Here is a 25,836-nt window from a genome sequence, read left to right on the forward strand (position 1 = left end):
TAAAACGAAAGAAGAGATTGGTTTTAATGTTGTTTTTTCCATTACCTTCTTCAGCCTCTGCATGTAAAGGGCGCAGCATGCAAACATGCAAGTAGTAAGAGGGGGTTAGAAACACAGTTCATGTATTAACAATTTACATTTATCACTGGAGAACAGACACTGAGTTACAAAACATTAAGGACACCTGCTCTTTCTATGAAATAGACTGACCAGGTAAAAGCTATGATCCCTTATTGATGTCACTTGTAGATGAAGGGGAGGAGACAGGTTAAAAATGATTTTTAAGCCTTGATACAATTGAGACATGGATTGTGTATGTGTGCCATTCAGAGGGTGAATGGACAAGACAAAATATTTAAGTGCCTTTGAACAGGGTATGGTAGCAGGTGCCAGGCACACTGGTTTGTGTCAAGAACTGCCATGCTGCTGGGTTTTTCACGCTCAACAGTTTCCCGTGTGGAGACCATGCCCCGACGAATAGAGGCTGTTCTAAGGGCAAAAGGGAGGGTGCAACTCAATATTAGGAAGGTGTCCTTAATGATTTGTACACTAAGTGCATATTATAGAACTAACACCATCCATGCTCTGAGGTGCAGGCAGGAGAACCGTGTGAGTGAAGATACCATGGGCATGCTCAGAGGAGATACCTGCTCTGGTCCTGGAGAGCTGCAGTTTGTTAAAACCCAGGTCTAACACACATACATCTACTCATCATGATCTTCAAATTAGACTGTGACTAGTTTTCTCAGGTGTTGGTGTTGGGCTGGAGCAAAAGCCTGCAGTTCCCAAACACTGGTGTTGGCCACCCCTGTGGTCAAGAGCCAATTGTGCTAAGGGACCAAGGAACACAGGGAGGCTGGTTAAAATCACCTCGGTAGAGAGGTAGGGAGAAACGTTTCTTTCAAACCCTTCACCCTTTTAACAGGTATGGAAAAGAGGACATTATAGTGTGAAGTGAAGTGTTAAATAGATGGATGGAGGCTAATCCGTTAGTTCCCACAGCATTGATCAGACAACAGCATCATACCATGGAGAGAAGCATGTACACACTGCCCTCTGCTGGTGGGAACAACCCCTGCTGTGGAACCAATCCGCTGATGAGAGCAAGTAGTAGTAGCAGTAGTAGTAATAGTAACGTAGTAGTAGTAGTATTAGTAACATAGAAGTAGTAGTATAGTACTAGTAGGAGCAGTATTAGCAGTAGTAGGGTAGTGGTGTGTGTGAGTGGTGTGCGTGAGTGAGTGAGTGAGTGAGTGAGTGAGTGAGTGAGTGAGTGAGTGAGTGAGTGAGTGAGTGAGTGAGTGAGTGAGTGAGTGAGAGAGAGAATATAAACAACAAGTGTGCAGTTAAAATTGACAAACACATTTCTCTCCATAGGGCCATGGGATGAGACAGGGATGCAGCTTGAGCCCCACCCTCTTCAACATATACAGTGTATATCAACAAATTGGCGAGGGCACTAGAACAGTCTGCAGCACCCGGCCTCATGCTGCTAGAATCTAAAGTCAAACGTCTACTGTTTTCTGATGATCTGGTGCTTCTGTCACCCAACCAAGGAGGGCCTACAGCAGCACCCAGATCTGCTGCACAGATTCTGTCAGACCTGGGCCCTGACAGTAAATCTCAGTAAGACTAAAATAATGGTGTTCCAAAAAAGGTCCAGTTGCTAGGACCACAAATACAAATTCCATCTAGACACTGTTGCCCTAGATTTCACAAAAAACTATACATACCACGACCTAAACATCAGCGCCACAGGTAACTTCCACAAAGCTGTGAACGATCTGAGACAATGCAAGAAGGGCCTTCTACGCATCAAAAGGAACATAAAATTCGACATCCCAATTAGGATCTGGAAAAAAATACTTGAATCAGTTATAAAACCCATTGCCCTTTATAATTGTGAGGTCTGGGGTCCGCTCACCAACCAATAATTCACAAAATGGGACAAATGCCAAATTGAGACTGCCTGCAGAATTCTGCAAAAACATCCTCTGTGTACAACTTAAAACACCAAATAATGCATGCAGAGAAGAATTAGGTTGATACCAGGTAATTATCAAAATCCAGAAAAGAGCCGTTAAATTCTACAACCACCAAAAAGCAAGCGATTCCCAAACCTTCCATAACAAAGCCATCACCTACAGAGAGATGAACCTGGAGAAGACTCCCCGAAGCAAGCTGGTCCTGGGGCTCTGTTCACAAACACAGACAGACCCCACAGAGCCCTAGGACAGCACAGCAACACAATTAGACCCAACCAAATCATGAGAAAACATAAAGATAATTACTTAACAGATTGAAAATAATTTACCTAAAAAACTGAGGAAACTAGAATGCTATTGTGGCCTAAACAGCGAGTACACAGTAGCAGAATACCTGACCTCTGTGACTGACCCAAAATCAAAATCAAAATGTCTATATTCCTCTGAAACTTTTGAGGGTGTAATGTTAACTGTTGTTTATTATCTATTTCACTTGTTTTGGCAATGTAAACATACTGTATGCTTCCCATGCCAATAAAGCCCTTTAAATTGAAAGTGAGAGAGAGAAGGCGAGCGTGGGGGAGAGAGAATAAAAGAGTAAGAGAGTTTGAGTGAACAGACAGTAGGGACATGACAGAATGTGCACCGGGGGCCCCCAGACAGTAGGGACATGACAGAATGTGCACCGGGGCCTCCCAGACAGTAGGGACATGACAGAATGTGCACCGGGGCCTCCCAGACAGTAGGGACATGACAGAATGTGCACCGGGGCCTCCCAGACAGTAGGGACATGACAGAATATGCACCGGGGCCTCCCAGACAGTAGGGACATGACAGAATGTGCACCGGGGCCTCCCAGACAGTAGGGACATGACAGAATGTGCACCGGGGCCTCCCAGACAGTAGGGACATGACAGAATGTGCACCGGGGCCTCCCAGACAGTAGGGACATGACAGAATGTGCACCGGGGCCTCCCAGACAGTAGGGACATGACAGAATGTGCACCGGGGCCTCCCAGACAGTAGGGACATGACAGAATGTGTGAGTGAGTGCAAGCGTGGCAACTGTTGTTGACATGAGACTGGTCTAGCCCCAGCCCACCCCCCGCAGCTTCATGATACCACCCAACTCAAAACCCTGCTGCAGCCCTGTGTATATGAAAGACAAGCAGCACACACGCACGCACACGCACACAGAGAACACAGTCCATGGAGACGAGGCAGTCTGGAGCCTAATGATTCTAAAAAGTTCATTACCACATTCATCTAGGTCTGTGACTGCGGGGGAGGCAATATCAGAGAGCATGAATAAACATTCTCTAGACTAGCAGCACAGAGACACAGCTATTATATCTGCCTTTATTAACATAAGAGAAATGTCTGCACACATTCAACACTCCAACAGTTTTATAAATTAAACAACTACAAATAACTTTTCCCAGCCTCCTTTGTGCGCAGCGAGAGAACAAAGTTAGCGCTCCTCTCTCGGAGGCCTAATGAATGGCTCGGTATGTGGCCTGTTCATATCTTTCAACTCATTATTTAATTAAACCACTCATGGATGAGAAGCAAATGTAATTTACGATGCCATCGCGCTTGATTTGAGTATGTATTCCTTATCTCTGGGAAATAACACACACACACACACACACACACACACACACACACACACACACACACACACACACACACACACACACACACACACACACACACACACACACACACACACACACACACACACACACACACACACACACACTATAATTTAGATTTTGATCACGGCAGAATGTGTGTTTTTTCAATGCAATGCTTGATTGGCCTTACAGTAAAGGACTCATAGCCTATACACATACATGCATACAGTACATATATACAGTACATACATGTACAGTACATACATGCATACAGTACCTGCATGCATATAGTACATATAGTACATACAGTACATACATACATGCATACAGTACAGTACATACATATATGCATACAGTACATACATACATACATACATACATACATACATACATACATACATACATACATACATACATACATACATACATACATACAGTGCATACAGTACATACATGCATATAGTACAGGCAGCACAGACAGTACATACATACAGTACATACATACATACATAGTTATGTCGTTTTTTATGTATCACTGAAAACTTTCTAAGAGATCCCTCTTGGGAGCAGCAAACACTGAGCGGACACAATCAAGCTGCCCCCCCCCTCCTGCCCCTCCCTCCTGCCCCTGCCCCTCCCTCTGCCCCATCCTCCTGCCCCTGCCTCCTGCCCCTGCCTCCTGCCCCTCCCTCTGTCTCCTGCCCCTGCCTCCTGCCCCAACCTCCTGCCCCTGCCCCTCCCTCTGCCCCATCCTCCTGCCCCTGCTTCCTGCCCCTGCCTCTCCCTCCTGCCTCCTTCCCCTGCCTCCTGTCCCTGCCTCCTGCCCCTGCCTCCTCTTCCGCCACCTCCTCCTCCAAACTCTTAAAGGGATACTTCGGGATTTTGGCAATGAGGCCCTTTACCTACTTCCCCAAAGTCAGATGAACGTGTGGATACCATGTTAATGTCTCTGTGTTCAGTATGAAGGAAGTTAGAGGTAGTTTTACAAACTAGCGTTAGTGCAATGACTGGAAGTCTAGCGCTAGTTAACAAGTTCCTTCAAACCACACGCTGAGACATAAACATGGTATCCATGAGTTTATCTGTGAGTTTATCCATGAGTTTATCTATTATATTTTCCAGGTCGCAATTGTAAATGAGAACTTGTTCTCAACTTGCCTACCTGGTTAAATAAAGGTGAAATAAAAATAAATAAAATCTGACTCTGGGGAAGTTGATAAAGTGCCTCATTGCCAAAATCCTGAAATATCCTTTTAACATCCACTCTACCCCCCCATGTCTACCTCTCTGGCTGGTATGTTGGAACTCCACTTTATCATCTCCTATAACTAACAATCACTTACTGCATCTTAACCTGGCTGGATTACTGCAGAGTTCTCAGTCAATTAGTTCAGTGAGTAGGGTAGTGGTCCAGTAGAGATCCTATAGTGAGTAGGGTAGTGGTCCAGTAGAGATCCTATAGTGAGTAGGGTAGTGGTCCAGTAGAGATCCTATAGTGAGTAGGACAGGGCTAGGGTTCCTTACCTTTGGTGGCTCCTGCGGCCCCCAGGTGGTAGATGGCCCCCAGGATGAGCCACAGAGCCCTCTGCTCCTCCACTGAGATGCCCAGCACCTTCATGGCTGCCTGCAGCTTGGTGAACTGCTGAGACGACTTCTGTTTGTCCTCCAGCTACAGAGAGAGGGGAGGGAGGTGGATGAAGGACACAGTTCAGACAGTTTTCCAGTTGTCCTACACACATACACACACAATTCAGAAAATGACATATAATACACATTATAATAAGAGCATAATAACAGCATTTTACTTTAGACTGAGGCACAATTCCGAAGGCGCTGTTCTCTGCAAAGTGGTTAAAGTGCAGCTCCGTTCTGAGAGGAAACAGGGGAAATGAACAGGTTAAAATGACAGTAAATAGCTAGTTTACACCACAAGGTTAACATGAGAACAAGATTATATACACAAGACCAAGCTTCTACAATGGACTGCAACCACCCACTTCAATTCAATCCCAATTAAGAGGGTGTAGAGGGCTCACCTGAGAGTGCTGTCAGCTCCGGACATCATGTAGTAGAAGATGTTGAAGGTGGACTCAGTCTCCGGCCGTTTGGTCACTCTCAGCTTCTCAAGCAGCATGGTCTGAGGTACAGGAAAAGGACAACAAGATATCAATATGTGTGTGTGCGTGCGTCAGTGTCCATGCCGTGTGTGTGCGTGATACTGCCTACCTGTACGGATGCGGAGGCCACCTGGCCAGCCTGGTCAAAGTCCAGAGAGACAATCTGAGAGAAGCGGCTGGCGTTGGTGTTCATGGAGGTGGAGCTGTTTCCAAATGCTTCCAGGATGGTGTATACTGCCTGCCACTTCTCCCCTGCACGGACCGAGGGAGGGAGGGAGGGAGGGAGGGAGGGAGGGAGGGAGGGAGGGAGGGAGGGAGGGAGGGCAGAGTACAATTAGTGGACAGCTTTATTTATTTCAAATATCATGTCAGTGTTTTGGGATTTCACATTCAATACTGTTCCACTGGTGAGGGGAATAGACTACCATCTTTGATAATCATGTCATGTCAGTTAGGCTTGGTCAATTATTCCCTTAGTGGAGCTCATTTCCCTCTTTCGACATCAAGCTGAGCAGGAACCCCTCATCACTCAGAGAGTAGGGCTACCAGTCAGACTCACTTAACCCTAATGATCAAGCTGAGCAGGAACCCCTCATCACTCAGAGAGTAGGGCTACCAGTCAGACTCACTTAACCCTAATGATCAAGCTGAGCAGGAACCCCTCATCACTCAGAGAGTAGGGCTACCAGTCAGACTCACTTAACCCTAATGATCAAGCTGAGCAGGAACCCCTCATCACTCAGAGAGTAGGGCTACCAGTCAGACTCACTTAACCCTAATGATCAAGCTGAGCAGGAACCCCTCATCACTCAGAGAGTAGGGCTACCAGTCAGACTCACTTAACCCTAATGATCAAGCTGAGCAGGAACCCCTCATCACTCAGAGAGTAGGGCTACCAGTCAGACTCACTTAACCCTAATGATCAAGCTGAGCAGGAACCCCTCATCACTCAGAGAGTAGGGCTACCAGTCAGACTCACTTAACCCTAATTGCTCCTGTACGTAGCTCTGGATAAGAGCGTCTGCTAAATGACCAAAATGTCAATGTAAAAGTAGGTATGTGAAACTTATATAGTCTACTGCACCTCCCATAGCAGCTCCCCTGTTTAACAGTCTAGTCTAGTAGTGGCTGGTGGCTGGGTTATGGAGCTCTCATTAGCCCATTACAGCTAACCAGGAGAAGCTGAGGAGTTTTGATAAGCTTTGCTAATTATCCCCCAGCTCCACAGGGCATCATTAGGGGCTCCCCTCATCCATCCATCTCACACACACATACACAAATGCACATTAACACACACACATGCACATGCGCACATTCTCACACACACACCTGGAATACTGAGCCAACCACAACCGCTCTTCGAACCAAAAGGTTTTGAAGCCAGCTTCCATCAAGCTGCCCCTCCCTCCTCCTCCTCTCTCAAATTCTCAGTAACACCCCTACACTCTCCCACATGCCTACCTCTCTGGCTGGCTGGCTGGCTGGCATGTTGGAACTGCTCTTTATCTTCCCCTACTAGCTAACACATCTATTGCACCTGTTATAATGGCTGGATTTCTGGAGTTCTCAGTCAGTTAGATGACACTGATCTAAATCAGTAACAACTCAGTGAATGTCCTCCTGTGTACAAACACATGTGGAGCCATTACATTATTTCCTTAATTAGCTATTAGGCTATTAAGACTAATTACCTACAGAGTAATTAAGTGAATTTAAACCACCACGGCTATTAAGTAACACTGAAGTAATTAAGCCACCATCTTGGACCAAACTAAGGTGATTATAACAGTCCTTAAACATTCTTTACATTTTATTTATACAATTCCCTCAGTCATTTAATAGACAAAAATCCCTGAATACCAGCTTTACTGCTCGCTGGGAGGAAATGAGCTGCCCAGAAGGAAAGAGGTTAACTCATCATAGCAGAGGACTCTCTCACCAGAGAAGATCTTTCCGGTGCTGCCAGCAATGGAGACCAGGTACTGGACCAGGTGTTGACAGTTGGTGGTCTTGCCGCTGCCGCTCTTCCCCAGCAGCACGATGGACTGGTCCTGACGCGTGGTCAACAGGTTCCTATAGGCCGACTGAGCCACCGCGTAGATGTGAGGTGCCGTGTCCTCTCGCCTGCACCCCTTAAACATGTGCATCACCTGATGGGATCGAGGAGAGGGAGGGAGGGACGGAGGGAGAGGGGTTGGGGGAAAGAGAGGTACAAAACATTTTAACTGTAGTTCACCTCTAGTCCTCCCAGTGACTCCTATACGGTCCTCAGAGGGGCTCTGTGTGTGTGTGTGTGTGTGTGTGTGTGTGTGTGTGTGTGTGTGTGTGTGTGTGTGTGTGTGTGTGTGTGTTCGTGTGCGCGTCCTTATATCGCCACATTCCCAGCTAAGCACCCTGTCTGTAAGGTCTAATGGGTAGTAGTTCCATTATGAGTGATGCGAGTTAAGTAGATATTACAACCTACAGGCCTCCTCAATACTGTCACCTCTAAATCTCATTAGGATAATTGGATTTCATTGTCATGTTGTGGACCACTGAAGACTTCCCTCTCTATCCTCCTAGTCATCTCTCCTGTTTTAATTCATCCAACCTCCTCTCCCTAACAGGAAATACTATGACATAATAGCAAGGAAATACACAATAAATAATAGCATTAAGTACACCCCAATGCGTACATCAAACAGCATGCATGATACCATTCTAAACGGAGAATAAACAAGAATCATGTCAGTGGAGTGGTACACTACCGTTCAAAAGTTTGGGGTCACTTAGTCTGTTTCTCAAACTAGACACTATAATGTACTTGTCCTCTTGCTCAGTTGTGCACCGGGGCCTCCCACTCCTCTTTCTATTCTGGTTAAAGCCAGTTTGCGCTGTTCTGTGAAGGGAGTAGTACACAGCGTTGTACGAGATCTTCAGTTTCTTGGCAATTTCTTGCATGGAATAGCCTTCATTTCTCAGAACAAGAACAGACTGACGAGTTTCAGAAGAAAGTTATTTGTTTCTGGCCATTATGAGCCTGTAATCGAACCCACAAATGCTGATGCTCCAACTAGTCTAGTCTAGATGCTCCAACTAGTCTAAAGAAGGCCAGTTTTTTTCAGCTGTGGTAACATAATTGCAAAATGGTTTTCTAATGATCAATTAGCCTTTTAAAATGATCAACTTGGATTAGCTAACACAACGTGCCATTGGAACACAGGAGTGATGATTGCTGGTAATGGGCCTCTGTACGCCTATGTAGATATTCCATAAAAAATCTGCAGTTTCCGGGTACAATAGTAATTTACAACATTAACAATGTCTACACTGTATTTCTGATACATTTTATGTTGTTTTAATGGACAAAAAATTTGCTTCTCTTTCAAAAACAAGAACATTTCTAAGTGACCCAAACTTTTGAACGGTAGTGTATGTTCTCATGAAATGTGCGTCTGTGTGAAGACATGCATCTGCTGTGTGGGTCCTCTCTCCTCACCTTCTCGGAGTACATGGAGGGAGCGCTGAGGGGATTGATGATGATCATGTTGGGCCCGGCGTGTGTGTGGATGAGGTTTCCCCCGTAGCGCTGCCGCAGGGAGTGCATCACACTGGACTCATTGAGGTACTGCAGCGAGGCCAGGTCCTCAGAGCGGTCAAAAGATGGGGGGTTCGCCTGGGACAGGAGCAAAGGTCAAAGGTGACTGAGGAGTGTTGTAATACTAGAGCTTTATTAAAGGAACACTCAGCAATATGAAAACATCATACATAGTGAGACTCTGGATGTCTGAAGTGGGACTGCTCACAGAAACAACCAACAACAACAGAATTCAAATCTGCCAAGACTACCACCTTGCCTTTTGATAAGCCAAGTTGAAGTTTCTCCAGGTTGCCTACACCTATTTCATATTTTCAGATTGATTTAAACAAAGAGTCCTCTGTAGGGGTAGAGGCTAGGGGTCCATTTGAGACTGGCAATCTGACTAGTAATGTCTTGAGTTTCACTGAGGAGTAGAGGAGCAGTATTAAGAGACATCGAGCAGAGATTTAGTATGCCATACCATGACTTGCCACCAGGAATCTGATGCCAAGTCTTTGATGCAATTAAAACAGATGTCTCCCTCCAACCTCAGACGGGTCCAAGTTTGCACTTCCCTAATAAAACAGATGGTTCAAACGTTTGATTAGATGACGACCTTTACACTGTTGAAAACACTATCTGTCCAAAGTCACCCTTATTATCAGTTCACCCTACGAGAGTTAAATGACTGTACATAACACCAGGAGGGGATTTCAACTTTTTCTTCGTCCTGAAAGCAGAGCAGACATCCTCTAGTCAAGGTCTTGGAGACAGCATGTTGAGAATGATGGGAGGTTTTTCTGCATTGTGCCAGAACAGTTTTTAAAGCGTCCTGTAACAGATATCTCCGTGATTCGGGCCTGGTGCCATATCTGTGCGAGTCACCTGATCGAGGCCTGCCAAACTCACACCGGTTCCCCTCTAACCTGTCCCCCTGTCCACAGACGTCCCACAATCCCCTGGGCCAGGTACAGTCTGCATCCTGGCTGACCATCTGTGTTTGATTCTGGTTCCAGACGGGCTGACTGAGGGGTGCCAAGACCCCCTCCCTCTTTCTTGGATATTTCCCCTACATGCCACCCGCCCCCCTCAGGTCGATCTCTGCTTCATGGACCTCCTAACGGATTAGCCTATACCCTAACCCTGACGGCAAACATAAGATAGTCTATGCAATCAAGTAAAGTCAATGTCTTCTCCTTTGACCCTCTAAAGGAACTAGAGTTTAGCCCCAATAACAAAACTAAGATGGAGTCTGTAAAATCAAGTAAAAATACATTGAATGTGTAGTCCCTCCCTCACCCTCACCTTCTCCACGTCATCGTCATCTACGTCCAGTACTGTCCCGTCATGTTCCAGTTTGATCTTCACCTTCCCCTCTGGCAGAGAGCCTGCCTCCGTCTTCAGCAGCGTCGCTATGGACACACACAATTAACTTATTGAGATACACAGCGCATTCAGAAAGTATTCAGACCCCTTCACTTTTTCCAGATTGTGTTATGTTACAGCCTTATTCTAAAATGGATTAAAATAACACAATTATTCATAAATCTACACACAATACCCCATCATGACAAAGCAAAAACAGGTTTTTAGATTTTTTTGCAAATGTATTCAAACAAAAAAACAGATATACCTTATTTACATCAGTATTCAGTCCATTTGCTATGAGACTCTAAATTGAGCTCAGGGGCACCCTGTTTCCATTGATCATCCTTGAGATGTTGCTACAACTTGATTGAAGTCCACCTGTGATAAATTCAAATGATTGGAAAGGCACACACCTGTCTATTAAAGGTCCCACAGTTGACAGTGCATGTCAGAGCAAAAACCAAGCCATGAGGTCGAAGGAATTGTCCATAGAGCTCCGAGACAGGCGTGTGTCGAGGCACAGATCTGGGGAAGGGTACCAAAAAATATCTGCAGCACTGAAGGTCCCCAAGAACACAGTGACCTCCATCATTCTTAAATGGAAGAAGTTTGGAACCACCAAGACTCTTCCTAGAGCTGGCCTCCCGGCCAAACTGAGCAATAAGGGGAGAAGGGCCTTTGACAGAGCTCCAGAGTTCCTCTGTGGAGATGGGAGAGCCTTCCAGAAGGACAACCATCTCTGCAGCACTCCACCAATCATGCCTTTATGGTAGAGTGGCCAGACGGAAGCCACTCCCCAGTAAAAGGCGCATGACAGCCCGCCAAAAAGACACCTAAAGGACTCTCAGACCATGAGAAACAAGAGTCTTTGGTCTGATGAAACCAAGATTAAACTCTTTGACCTGAATGCTAAGCGTCATGTCTGGAGGAAACCAGGCACCGCTCATCACCTGGCAAATACCATCCCTACGGTGAAGCATGGTGGTGGCAGCATCATACTGTAGAGATATTTTTCAGCAGCATGGACTGGAAGAATAGTCTGGATCGAGGGAAAGATGAACAGAGCAAAGTACAGAGAAATCCTTGATGAAAACCTGCTCCAGAGCACTCAGGACCTCAGACTGGGGTGAAGGTTCGCCTTCCAACAGGACAACGACCTTAAGCACACAGCCAAGACAACGCAGGAGTGACTCTGAATGTCCTTGAGTGGCCCAGCTAGTGCTCGGACTTGAACCCAATTGAACATCTCTGGAGAGACCTGAAAATAGCTGTGCAGCGATGCTCCCCATCCAACCTGACAAATACAGGTGTGCCAAGCTTGTAGTGTCATACCCAAGAAGACTCGAGGCTGTAATCACTGCCAAAGTTGCTTCAACAAAGTACTGAGTAAAGGTCTCAATACATATGTAAATGTCATTTTTCAGTCTTTTCTTTATTTATACATTTGCAGAAAAAATAAATATGTTATTGCTTTGCCATTATGGAGTATTGTGTGTAGATTGATGAGGGAAATTAAACATTTTAGAATAAGGCTGTAAAGTAACAAAATGTGGAAAAGGTTAAGGGGTCTGAATACTTTCCAAATGCACTGTAGCTTATTGGCTGGAGTGTGCACAGACACGGTATCAGGAAAAAACAATAGCATATAGTTTAAAAGCAAGGGTAAAAATGAACAGGGCCAGAGCTCTGCACCCCTCCTGATCTAAGATGTAAGGCAGGAACTTACCCAGGGAGAAGCCATCCTTGTGGACCAGCCAGACCTTCTCTGAGCCGTACCATGTCTGCTCTGCGGCTATCTGCTCCTCTGTCTTCACCTGGAAGAGATGGTGGAGAAGACAACAGTCACATACACACACAGCAGAACAATGGCCAGGTTACCTTTCACGGGGCCTTTCTGTGGCTGCAGTAGCTACCACTCAGCAGTTTTCAACCAAAGAGAGGCTTTAGACTCGAGAGGACAAGTGCTCCCTACAAACACACCTGTTCACATCAATAACATTCACTCATGTGTGTTTAAAGTAGCTGGTTATCAGGCTAGCGTTGAGAGCTTATAGCATGTTACACAGTTATGTATAGTAGCATTGTAAATAATGGGCTGACAGTGGGCATGCAGAGGACTTGCTAATAGTACATGTGATGAAAGGCAGGGCGCTGGAGAGGCTTCAGTGGAGCAGGCAGAGATAAAAAGAAGTTAGGATTTGAAGGAGTCCCAGATCACAAATCACAGAGAGCCATTTCTCCAATTCGGCTCAGAGTGTCACCTAGAAATGCCTGACTGCTCTGTGTTACCATGCTTGACCTTCCCAAAGTCTCTCACACTCCACTGGACATGCGCCTTCAGGCTCTGTCTGTCTGTCTGTGTGTGTCTGTGTGTGTGTGTGTGTGTGTGTGTGTGTGTGTGTGTGTGTGTGTGTGTGTGTGTAAGAGAGGCAGTGAAATCTGACAGAGAACATGAAGTATCAGTGAACCGAATCTGGACAAAGACACTGTTGGATGCACATCAATGTCACACAGCATGGTGAGTGAGGGGAGGGAGGTGTATGAAGAGAATGGATACACGATCCATACAGCACAGCATCACAACACAACACACCGAATGCTAGGGATGGGCTGTATCCTGAGGGATGACAACAAGACAATAACAAGTAAAGAACACACAGATAAAAAAAAATGTCTGAAATTCACAGTGTGAAATATAGGCCTATATACAATGTTATTTTTAATTATGCATAATCAGCCACAATCAGATGAAGTTTTTTGCAGCGTCTGTCTCATTGTCTCTTAAATGGAAAACTGACGTCATGCAATGACATCTACACGAGACAAAATGTGATGGTATGATCCTGTGGAATCCACACAACCACGAATCTTAAGTGCCATCGAACAAGTTTAATTTTGAGTGTTGATTTTCCCCTGAAATGTTCTAGGTGAAAGAGGGCCAAATGTGCAAGTGGCTTGGCTTTGAGTGAATACTATGCAGATGTCATTGGTGGGGGTAAATGAAACACAATGAAACACAGCACACAGGGTACACAGCACTTCAGGGGTCGGTGGTGGGAGTGGTGGACGTGGGAGGTGGAGAGGGTGAATTACACACAGGCACAGCAAAGGCCAGACCTTGGGTTGTTGGGCAGCGGCGTGAGACACCTGAAGGATGGCCACGGGATCCTCGTCCACCTGTCCCTGGAGGACGGCAGGCGTGAGGGAAGGAGAAGTGGTCAAAGGTCATAGTTAGAGCGGAGTTACAGTGGAAAGATGGGTAGCAATCCACCAAACAACACAAAACATCATGTCCAGTATGTCATCATCTCTCATAACCATGAGCTGCTGGAATGGAGAGATATACAGCGCCTTCAGAAAGTATTCAGACCCCTTGACTTATTACACATTTTGATACATTACAGCCTTATTCTAAAATCTATTCAAATGGTTTTTCCCCTCATCAATCTACACACAATACACCATAATGACAAAGCAAAAACAGGTTTTTGAAATGTTTGCTAATTTATTAAAAATAAAAAAAGACTGAAATATCACATTTACATAAGTATTCAGACCCTTTACTCAGTACTTTGTTGAAGCACCTTTGGCAGTGAATACAGCATCGAGTCTTCTTGGGTATGACGCTACAAGCTTGGCACACCTGTATTTGGGGAGTTTCTCCCATTCTTCTCTGCAGATCCTCTCAAGCTCTGTCAGGCTGGATGGGGAGCGTCGCTGCACAGCTATTTTCAGGTCTCTCCAGTAGATGTTCGATCGGGTTAAAGTCCGGGCTCTGGCTGGGCCACTCAAGGACATTCAGCGACTTGTCCCGAAGCCACTCCTGCGTTGTCTTGGCTGTGTGCTTAGGGTCGTTGTCCTGTTGGAAGGTGAACCTTCGCCCCAGTCTGAGGTCCTGAGTGCTTTGGAGCAGGTTTTCATCAAGGATCTCACTGTACTTTGCTCTGTTCATCTTTCCCTCGATCCTGACTAGTCTCCTAGTCCCTGCCGCTGAAAAACATCCCCAAAGCATGATGCTGCCACCACCATGCTTTACCGTAGGGATGTTATTTGCCAGGTTTCTTCTAGACGTGATGCTTGGCATTCAGGCCAAAGAGTTCAATCTTGGTTTCATCAGACCAGAGAATCTTGTTTAATAACTAACTCATCCTTCATTATTCTCTGAAGTTTCGTTTAGAGTTTTGAGACAAATTTGAAAACATTATCAGATATCATCAAGCCAGTGTTTTACCATTTAAAGTAACGAGAACATTATGTAAGTTATCAGGGTCAAGACCAGGGAGGGATGGGAAGAAAAAACTGCGGGATGGCAAAGAACGAGGAGAGGTCAGGCTCTATGTCTGTGAGATGAGCTAATGCATCATGACACATCATGTCATAAAGGGGACAGAGAGAGCAACGAGACAGGAACACCTGCCAGTCATAAATCGCACACACTGCCATTCATCCACACTGCGACTGCACACCACACGGGGCAAACAAACATGCAGCACATCTTAGTCAGGGGACTATTCCACTGCCATGCTACTGACAAAACAAAAAATGCACTGGGTTGGTTTGTCAGTTTCCATACAGGTCGAGGTCTGTTTGATTGCCCTGGAGGCATCTAGACACTATCACCGTTTAATACCGGCTTTGTTCCAAAAACAAATGAGGAAGGGAAAACACCAAGCACCATTACAGATGAACCTTACATAGACAGGCAGGGTGAGAGAGGGGAAATTTAGAAGAGGAATCTAGGCTTACATTCCAACATGCCACACGCGCACACACTTCAACCAGGCCGCCAGAGGGGACCCCTGGGGGCCACAGTACCTGAGGAGGGTTTGGGGCTGGGGCAGGAGAAAGGGTCGGGGCTGAGGCACAAACTGCCGGCTCCAGCTAGCCATACAACAGCCACAGATAGACACAGCCAAGCACCAATTAGAAAGAAAGAGATTGAGGGAGAGAGAGAAACGGAGAGAGAGAGAAAAAGACAAAGGAAGAGAAAAAGATGAGAAACTGAATATAAAACATGAATTGACAAATCCAGTGAAAGTTTGACAGGTGACAAAACAATAATGGCAACAGAAAGCAGCATAGACAAACAGTCAATTAGTTCAATGAATAGTGAACATGAGAACGCAGTAACCCAGTCATGTATGGATATGGTTGCCTGACGACTCAAATTGTATTATTCCTCTGCTCTACATTCGCTACATACACAGGTACAAACAAACACACATACAAACACACATAAAAGACACACTATACACACACACACACACACACCTGGATTGTGTGTTGTAGTAGACTAGTGGCCTGAGGGAACACACACATAATGTATTGTCAAATCTTTTGTATTTGCATTATGATGTATATTACTGCCTTCATTTTTGCTGGACCCCAAGCAGAGTAGATGCTGCCTTGGCAACAGCTAACGGGGATCCATAATACATACAAATAGAGTTTGACTGCCATGAATGAAGTAATATGTAGTGAAAATGAGAGGGTTGTACAAAACAAAGTCATCAGCGATTGGACCATTTCTAGCTCATCAGTGTGTTAAAGCCAATGACAAGTTTTCAAAACGCTGCTTTACCCATGTGTGTTCTGGCTCTGGCCCAATCCATCGGTTTCTGGGACCAATCAGAAGGGTTAGAATGTGTTTGCGTTCTAGAAATCGTCGGGGAGGTACTCAGATCCAAACTAATTGTGGAGAAGCGACTAATGTCCGTGGGTGTGGCGTAGCATTTGGCCGGAGCAAGGCGTTTGGGTAGCCAGGCAATGGACATGGCCCAAATTAGTAAATCTGTATTTGTAATTAAATGTGGTTAAAAGGAAAATGACAAATTACTATTAGCTATGAAGATAAAGATTGAACATCCAGTGAAGAAAATAAAGAGAAAAGGAGAGATAGAGAGCATGATAAGTTGTTAATGGAAAAGAAATAAGCACCTCTAAATTCATTATTGGAATGTTAATCAATGTGTCCTGTTAAAATTAATAAAGGAAAGAAATTAAAGATTAAAAAAGTGAAAGAGGAGAAGCATGTATCTAGGCAGTCCAGAGGGGGAGAGAGAGTGGAAATAATAGAGAAATGGGGAGAGACAAGGAGCGAAGGTGGGTCTTTACAGGCGCACTGAAGATCCTGTCCAGGCGTCTCTGAGCTTCTTCAGTGGGACTGAGCGGTGCCTCCTGGAGGTCAGATCATCAACAGGTTGAGCTATGAAACTAGGCTATCAAAGCACACTATTCTAACGGACCACATTCAACACTGTTTCATAGACAACAGAAATACATTAAGGTTTTTTTCAGTGAGATGTGAGATGTTCACTAGATGCCATTACAATCCTGAAGTCACACACACACTTGGTTACAATACCTCACTTCCACAGCATAGCAACAGGGAACTGAGTGAATGCTGTGGGGCACACCAGCAAACACACCTTTTGGGTTATGGTTGGGGTAGTCTTTGATGAAACGGTTGATGAATTGTTCTGCGGTGAAGCCTTCTCAATGGGAACAGAGGACAGGGGAGAGGCTGCCACCTTCAAATGGTACACACAGATACATCCACGCCCACAAGTACGCCGTAAGTAATGTACACACACATACAAGTAGTCCATAAGATAAAGAAATTATACAACCATGTTGAACAAACTCGCAACAAGCCATGCTCTAGACGTCCAGAGTCTAGCTAAGACAGTGAGCAAATCAACAGTCGAGGGATACAAAAGCCCACTTGGATGTGAAATCATTCAGATCTCAATGCACAGGGCAAAGCCAAGCAAAACTATAACTAGCTTGGATAACAATACACAAGAAAACTTTAGCCTTAGACAACTATAGCAAACTCAGAGAGCCACAGTAGCAGTCAAAGCCAGCTTGTGGTCGGCTAGCAAGTAAACAAAGACCCTGAGAGGCCGGTAATTGCCAAAACTCGGCGAGAATCCAGCAAAAAGACCAAACCTTTTTAACATATCTGGCATCTGCAAAATGTGCAGATAGTTCTCTTATCCCAACGCCTGCCATGGTGGCTGCAGCGGGGCTTTGAACTCTTCTCCCAGAAAGACAAAGTCACTATCAATAATTATCTCTGCGGGTCTCCATGGAACTCCAGGCCACAGCGACAGAACATTCCACCCCAATACGCTTTTTCCTCCTTTGGATACACCCCCCTCCCCCCACCCCCCCAGGCTAACTTCAATAAACAAGGCTTCCAAGCTGCAGATGACAGCAGGGTCTCTTGGGTTGAGGCAGTCGGAAAAAATAGCTACTGAACTTGTTGTTTTTATGGAAGCTGTCTCAGCAGCCCTGGCGTCTTAGAGGAGAAACATGTGAGGAAGGAGAGCTGTGTGAGACAGGCTCCATCCCCCAAGAGAAACTCAGAGAAATATGGAGCTGGTATCAGAGCAGTGAATGCAACAAAAGCTTCAGCCCCATGAGACTGCACCCTTTAACAAACTGAGAAACACACTGACTTTGTGCAAATGAGAAAGTTCTGGAGAAACAAACAAGTTTAATAGGGAGTTGAGCCCATCATCGTGGCCCCAAAATGGAGCCTCAACTCTGTTAACAAGTGGAGAACTCAACAAGATAAGTGAAGTTAGTTAAAATACACCCCCCCCCCAAACACACACACACACACAAAAACTGAGTTATCATGGAGATGCAAAGAGTGCTTTCTGTGCATTAGCGATTAACATCAGTTTTTTCACACAGTGGTCTCAAAAGTGGTCCATGCAGTGAGGACAGTAAGCCTACCTCAGGCTTCTTCACAGCTGGCAGTTTGGGGGGGCGGGATCAACGCTGGTGGAGGAGAGAGGGCACTCGCCTTGGGAATGATAAAGGCGGGAGGAGGGGAGAGAGGCGAGGCCTTTGGAGGAGTAGGGGAGAGAGGCGAGACCTTGGAGACTGGGATGAACCCTGCAGGAGGGGTACTGGGGGAGGACTTAGAGGTGGGAAAGGATGCTGAAGGGGGAGTGACGGGGGAGTATTTACAAGAGGGGATAAAACCAGCAGGTGGGGAAAGGGGGGTGTATTTTGATGCTGATATGAACCCGGCAGGTGGGGAAATGGGGGCTGATTTTAGTGGTGGGATAAAGCATGATGTGGGAATGGCTGGGGAGGATTTGGGGGCTGCAGTGGAAACTGAAGGAGTAAAAGCATTTTATTTTGGTGATGGTACAAACCCTGCTGGAGGGGAAAGGGGGGGACATTTTGGTGGTGGGATGAAGCATGATGGGGGAATTGCTGGGGAGGATTTGGGGGCTGCAGTGGAAACTGAACGACTAACAGCAGTAGATTTTGGGGCTGGTACAAACCCTGCTGGAGGGGAAAGGGTGGCTGATTTTGGCGCTGGTACATACCCATTTGGTTGGCAAAGGGGGGGATGATTTTGGTGCTGGTACAAACCCAGCAGGTGGGGAAAGGGAGGCTGATTTTGGTGGTGGGGTGAAACCTGCAGGAGGGGAGAGCAGGGAAGGCTTTGAGGCAGGGATGAAGCCTGCGGGGGAAGACCTGGAGGGAACCGAGATCAAATTAGAAGCCATAGGATGAACTTTAGCAGGTGCAGCCGACACAGGAGTCTGATCCTCCTGTTTTGAAACTGGGCCGAAATTAGAGATAGATTTAATCTCAACCAATTTAGGGCCTTCTTTTTCCTCTCTTTTCACTGCTTCCTCTTGTTCTTTTTCAGGTGGCTCATCCATGCGTGTGCGAGGGCGGTTCCTGGTCCTCCCGCGGACCATGAGGCTGGCCAGCCCTGCTGATATATCGTCCTTCTCCTCCGTCTTGATCGTATCGTGCTTGAAAGAGAACAGTGGTACCTTTGGGACCTTGGGTACAGATGTTGGCGCTTGCGATGGCAGCAATTTAGGAGGTTCAGGGGCAGGTTTGGTAGGCTCAGGAGCTGGAGCATCCTCCTCTTCTGCAGGTAGTGCCTTCCGCACCACTTGACGTACCACCTTCACTACCTTCTTGAGGGTAAGGCTCGGATCATCGTTGTCCAGGTCTGGCTGTCTGGCACTGCCATTGGCAGAGTTCCCATTGACGGCACTGACGTTAACGGATCCGTTGGGCTTGCTGTTCCCGTTCAGCACAGGCTCAGGGCTAATTATGGAAGCTCTGCGTGGGTCAGGGCTCCTGAAGTGCTGTGCTGGCGTCTGGATCGGAGGCACTAGACTTTTGAAGCGTTCAGGGACCTTTACAGCCCCGCGTACCCTGGGTGGTGAGGGACTCCTGACCCTGATCCCGGGATGTGTCTTGGCCGGCTCAGGGCTTTTGGTGCGGAGTAGGCCCCTGCCAGGCTCCAGACTGGGCACGGACTGGGAGCGGCTACTCATACTGCCACTGTCGCTGTCTGACTACTCACACAACAGGGAGGGAGAGAGCAGAGCAGCAAGACACATGAGAAACTAGAACAGACTTAAAGTAAACTCACACAGTTTATCTTAAAGCATATGCAAACTCCACTTTGGTTACTAAACCAAAAACTTAATCTGAGCAGCCATGTGTTTGTCTGGATCGTCTGATACTGTATGTATGGTTGACCAAAGGGATCACAGGTCCTGTTTGCTCTCCTGGACAAGCGTGCTGTTATGCTCACCCAACTGCCACATGCCTGCCCAGGTTCTGAAATAGAACAGGGTGGGTTGATACAAGAGGTGGAGGGTGGGGGTTTCAGACTGAGATAGCAGAGGTGTCTATGGGTGCTGACTTGGCCCCCTTTCTGCACTGCAGCACCTCACTTCTAATAGCAGATCTAATGACAACACACACACACACACACACACACACACACACACACACACACACACACACACACCGCACCTTCGCTCAGCTGCAAGAAAATCCTGCTATATCATTCAAACACACACACACACACACGTGCTGAATCCTTCTCCCAGCTGCATATCACACACTAACACACTGTCCTTCCTGACCTCACTCTCCACGCTACTGAGCACCGTGCCAATGACACTCATTCTTATCTCTCCCCTAGTATTTCATGCTTTAATATCCCTGCCGTCCTACAGGCCTTATGATAACCCAACACACTGTACTGCCTTCCACAGACAGAGCCTACCTCCACCTAAGTGGCTAACCGACACTTATGAAGGTCAACAACACTTGAATGCAATAACCTGCTTTAGTGTTTCATCTTCCCCTCCTCCTATGCTCCAGTCGCTATAGTACCTGAAATGGCTCCATGGCACCCAGGGGGGGCTTAGCTGTGGTTCCCCCCAGACAGGAGGCTGAATAATGGGAATAAAGCCTGTGGGATACCGGCAGGCTGGTGATCAAGGCCTGGTTTCCTGCTGGCTCTCTACTGTTCTTCTGTCTCTCTCCTTGTCTGCACTGCTGCAGAGTAAGTGTTAAAAAACCCTGTGTGAAGCTCTCAGACTGAAAGGGAAAAGGTCAACTGTGGTTCTCCATCTAACCAAGCTGCAATAGTAGAGAAAACTGGAAATGTGGAATATATTCAGAAACTCTTGAGGGACAATAAAAGTTGACAAGAAACATACTTGTTTATTATCAAAACCAATAGCCTTCATCAGGCTGTCAGAAACACGTTGGTTTAATAATAAAGTATTGTCCCCCAAGAGTTGCTGAATATCTTATCATATTTGTGCGTGTGTTGCATATTATATCGCCACGCGGCCCTCATAAACTGCCTGTCTGTTAATCTTTAGGCTACATTGAGATATGGCTGCAATTTCCACAGAGGCTACAGATTATTCAGGAAAAAACAATGTAATTTGAAAAGAAAGCATTATACTATTTACAAAGCAATTACAGACACCGCACACAGCGCTGATCCCGGTTTGTTGTGAAATTAAAAAGTGTAACTGTCTGCGACATTACATCCAGAATAGAATAATAACTACAATCTTTTCACATCGGCTTGTTAGTAACTGTCTCCTATCGTGGCGAGAAAGACTATTTTCTGGTGTCAGGAGCTACCAGGGTGTGTCTGGTTCCAATGGCTCAGTTGGTTGAAGCAGTGTTGCTGGCAAACCTCCAGGTAAAAGACCAGTGATGTGACAGCCACATCTCAATAGTCCGATGTGGCTTCCTCTCCTCAGCTGTAAGGATACCATAATGGACTCCAATCCACAGAAACCTATGATCCCTTTAGTCACATACTCTCAGATTCCTGATTAAGCCTACAGCAGGGCTATTTCAATTCCGGTCCTGGAGGGCCAAAACACTTCTGTTCTTTCTTTCTACTTGGTAGTTAATTGCACTCACCTGGTGTCCCAGGTCTTAATCAGTCCACGGTTAGAAAGAGAGGATGAAAAGTGTTTCGGCCCTCCAGGACCGGAATTGAATAGCCCTGCTCTAGAGCTTCACAACATGAGAACAATATCAGTCAACTTACACCCTGATTTGATATCTTGGAGCCTGGTGGTCTGACCTCTTCTTTGACCTAAAGGGTTTGGTAAGACAAGGAACTGAGGTCAAAACCTACGACAATTAGAAGTAGTGGTCACTCAGCAGGGGTACTTGCAGGAAACACTCCCCTCACCGCACCACATGCAAAACACACACCATGCTGAAAATCTGGATGTACAATATGTGGAAGAGCTATCTCTCCACACACCACATGGTGTCCTTTTAAAGTGAAAGTGAATATTATTCACAGACACTAAGCTGTATCCACATTCATTTGGCCAGTGTCTATGTAATAGTGACACATGAGAACTACAAGGCCTGCTTAAAAAGGCTTTGGGTTTATTTTGATGTATTTACCACTATGATCTATTATTTTGGGTAACAGTTTGGGGACGCGTCAGTTTACTGTGGAGCTACAGGATGTGTTGTGATGGTCAAAGAAAATGGGAGTCAAACTAAATAAAATCAAAAGCCAGCTTGGAAGGCAGAGCTCCCCCAGAATAAAGTATTTCAAGCGATATCACGGAGCTCGTCATTTTGCCAAAGCAAATTACTCCAGTCAAGGTTTTTCCATGGTGAGTCAAACACTGACATTGGATCATGCATATGATGACAACGGTTACTTTTAGCACACCATCAGAAAACCACAGCAGAGGCATGGCTGTCAGACCGCAAGCTTTCGACGTGACACTCTCAAGCCCCAAAATGGACGCTTAGTGGAGGTGTGATACATGCAGGGCGCACATTTCACTAGGCCCAGACACCAACATAACCCACCCCATGTCCCCACACCGTGCAGTGCGGCACCAACGTGCTGTGAGGAAAACTGAACAGGACTTCCCTTTTGCTCCCAGAAGGAAAAGCGTGATGAGAATGCCATGTTGACTGCGCTGATGTCATGAGCTGTGCCGGATGAGGGGGGACAAGGGGGAGAGCAGGAATGGAGAGAAGAGCTGGACAGAAGGACGGACAGATGGATGGAAGGGTGGATCTTCACAATAGAGGCCAAAATCACTGGTTCTTCACTCTAGCGGCCGCAACCAGTGGGACAGTGGAAGGACCACGTGTCGCAGGAAGTGAGGTGAACAAGTCTAGTGTGCAAAGAAAAGAAAGAGGAGAGGGGGAGGGACAACAGAGGGGTAAGGGCTCTCCTAAAGATACACAAACATACATGAACATACTGTACACAGAACCAAGGCTCAACCATTCAGTTATGATTGACAAGTGATTTGTGGAAATGTTGACCTCGTGACAGTAAAAAACAAACAGAACACCAATACAGCAATACCTACACATGACCTTTGGGATATTTCCCCCCCAGAACAGAGAGCTTTAGTGGGGGTCAGTCAGTCTGAAGACTGGCTCCGGCTCTCCCACCACAGGCTCTAATGTGTCTATAACAGGGGGGTTGTTGAGTTCTGCTGCTTATCTGTGGACACTAGGCAGGCTCGGCCAGGCAAGGGCCAGGGAGACAGGACAGGGCTTTTTTTAGGAGGAGCCATGTGGGCATAACGCCTCAGAGGCCAACATCAGGTTGGATAGCCAGGTTGACTCTCTGGTTCCCTCTGAACACACACACACACACACACACACACACACACACAACTGTGCATACATATAAACACTGTTTACACAAACACAGACCAATAAAATAGTATTTGATCAAAACTGGATATATCATGGTGACTGACACTCTGGAAAATGTGACTCAGCCACTGTTTTGGGAGAACACCAGTGGACGTAGCTAATAACCACAGAACAAAGCCGTATTGACAATACTGAAACAATGCAGTAAAGAGATAGCTTTCATTATCTCTGGGCATAGGCCTGAGGAACAGACTTTAATGTCTATTACCATCCCACTGCTATCTTGCTTCTGAAGCTAAGCAGGGTTGGTCCTGGTCAGTCCCTAGATGGGAGACCAGATGCTGCTGGAAGTGGTGTTGGAGGGCCAGTAGGAGGCATGCTTTCCTCTGGTCTAAAAAAATGTCTTTTGGATGGGATGTTAAACGGGCGTCCTGACTCTTGGTGGTCACTAAAGATCCCATGACACTTATTGTAAGAGTAGGGGTGTTAACCCTGGTGTCCTGGCTGACTCTGCTGACATTAAAAGCAAAGATGTACAAAGCTTATTGGAAATGTGGTTTGAATTGATTAAACAAGGAAGAGGGACAGTCATCTCAGGGGTCTACAACCAACACTGATCTTGCGCAATCACTTGTCCACTGAGAGAGAGTTAGGGCAGCCAGTTGGTGTTGACAGAGGAAACAGCACACACTCTTTCGGCATCTCAGATCCACATTGTACTATAGGCTAGGGTCAGGCTGGTCCCCATATAACAGAAAAGGGAATGTGCCCTACACAGGAAATCACAGGATAGCAGATCCATTTTCCACATCCAAACTTACAGAAAGGCAAACGTTGTTCTTAACAGTTGGTCAGAACAGTAGGCTAGATGAGGAAACTCACAAAAAATGAATCTGGAATTTCCACAAAAGACCGTGGGTCAGCATTGCTAATAGCATAGCTCACTATACCAACACACAATGAACACTTAACGTGACTTTTCCAACAGAGGTGAGAGTCAAAGACACAAAGGCTCCATTCAACTTCTGCCCAATCTGCCTATAACAGTCAGTTCCAGACAGCTACCATCACAGCCTTCCTGGCAGACACACTCCTTTCACTTCTATTATTACAGTATTCTACTGGCACACATGCTAAAGCACACAGATCAAACCAAATGAACCAAGTTACTTTGGCTAACACTACACCAAGGCTCAGGCAACAGGCTGTTAGCATAGCTAGCTAGCATCTCCAGAGCCAAAATGGCTCCCCTTAGCTGAACCTGAGCTCAGTTGCAGTGAGAGATAGTCAGCCCCCCTCACTGTCAGCCCTAAAAATAGTGTTACCAGCCAGGCCCCTGAAAGAGACGGCTCACACAGTCCACAGATTCCTCCACAGAAGGCCTCTCCCTTTCCCTCAACAATCCTGGAGCCACGGCTCCTCCTTTACCTGCTGTCCTCTGTGAAGATGAATAGTGTAGTTAGGTTTGGTAGAACCAATCCTTCCCTGACCGAAGGTAACGGGAGTTCAACCCAGAGTTAGTAGTGTGTGAGAAAGAGCTGAGATAGCCGGCGGACTCACGGCACGTCACACAGGGCACAGGCTGGGGAGAGGAGCCCCCTGATAGGCTGACTATTCTAAGAGAGACAAGGAGGGGACAGCTGTCACGATACCAGGGTCCAGGAAGCTACAAATAGGCCCCCAGAACCAACACTTCTGCCACTAATGCCTCCCCTGGTTCCCTGGCTAACCCCCCACCTTACCCCCAAGAATTCAGGCCAACTAGCAGCCCTCTCTCTCTCCCTCTTTCTCACTCTCATTCCCTTTCTCTCATGGAAGTTGCTGTCTCCTCAGCTGCACCGTGGGGACCCCTGTGAAGTCAGTCAGTGTTTGTGTGTGTGCATGTGTGTGTGTGTGTCAAATCGCTGTTGTGAATATGAGGAGTGATGGATGTCTAATAATGGTAGTGTAATAAAGTGTTTTGTTGTTTTTAGACAGTCTACTGTGAGCGTGTGTACTACATACCTGAAGGTACACTACTAAGATAAAGCTTAAATAAATATTAAAGGTGCATGTGTGTTTTGACGCTATCACATGGGGCACAGGAAATGACACGGGGCTTGGTGCCTCCCTCACTCTCACACCAGGGAGGAAGCATGCTGTAGTGCACACTGGGTACAACATTAGGCTTCAATCCTCACACATTCTCTCTCTCTCTCTTGATG

General features: G+C 46.3%; 1 protein-coding gene across 13 annotated transcripts in view; it reads right to left on the reverse strand.

The window, feature by feature from the left end:
* LOC106613097 (unconventional myosin-XVIIIa) overlaps positions 1-25,836 on the reverse strand; it is a 203,810-nt gene that overhangs the window by 76,211 nt on the left and 101,763 nt on the right. For 7 of the 13 annotated variants that reach the window (XM_045724676.1, XM_045724675.1, XM_045724672.1 and 4 more), the window contains exons 3-12: positions 13,784-13,849; positions 12,393-12,480; positions 10,604-10,710; positions 9,218-9,394; positions 7,679-7,889; positions 5,849-5,991; positions 5,659-5,759; positions 5,428-5,491; positions 5,147-5,291; positions 46-57 (exon numbers count right to left, since the gene is read on the reverse strand). In XM_045724676.1, the coding sequence (XP_045580632.1) occupies positions 46-57; positions 5,147-5,291; positions 5,428-5,491; positions 5,659-5,759; positions 5,849-5,991; positions 7,679-7,889; positions 9,218-9,394; positions 10,604-10,710; positions 12,393-12,480; positions 13,784-13,849 (1,114 nt within the window). Of the gene's footprint in view, positions 1-45; positions 58-5,146; positions 5,292-5,427; positions 5,492-5,658; positions 5,760-5,848; positions 5,992-7,678; positions 7,890-9,217; positions 9,395-10,603; positions 10,711-12,392; positions 12,481-13,783; positions 13,850-15,481; positions 15,548-16,780; positions 16,844-17,094; positions 17,708-25,836 lie in introns of those variants that run through there. The other 6 variants (XM_014215026.2, XM_014215025.2, XM_014215017.2 and 3 more) reach the window with 5 other exon arrangements.

Source organism: Salmo salar, chromosome ssa09 (genome assembly GCF_905237065.1).
Source record: "Salmo salar chromosome ssa09, Ssal_v3.1, whole genome shotgun sequence".
NCBI classification, from domain to species: domain Eukaryota; kingdom Metazoa; phylum Chordata; class Actinopteri; order Salmoniformes; family Salmonidae; genus Salmo; species Salmo salar.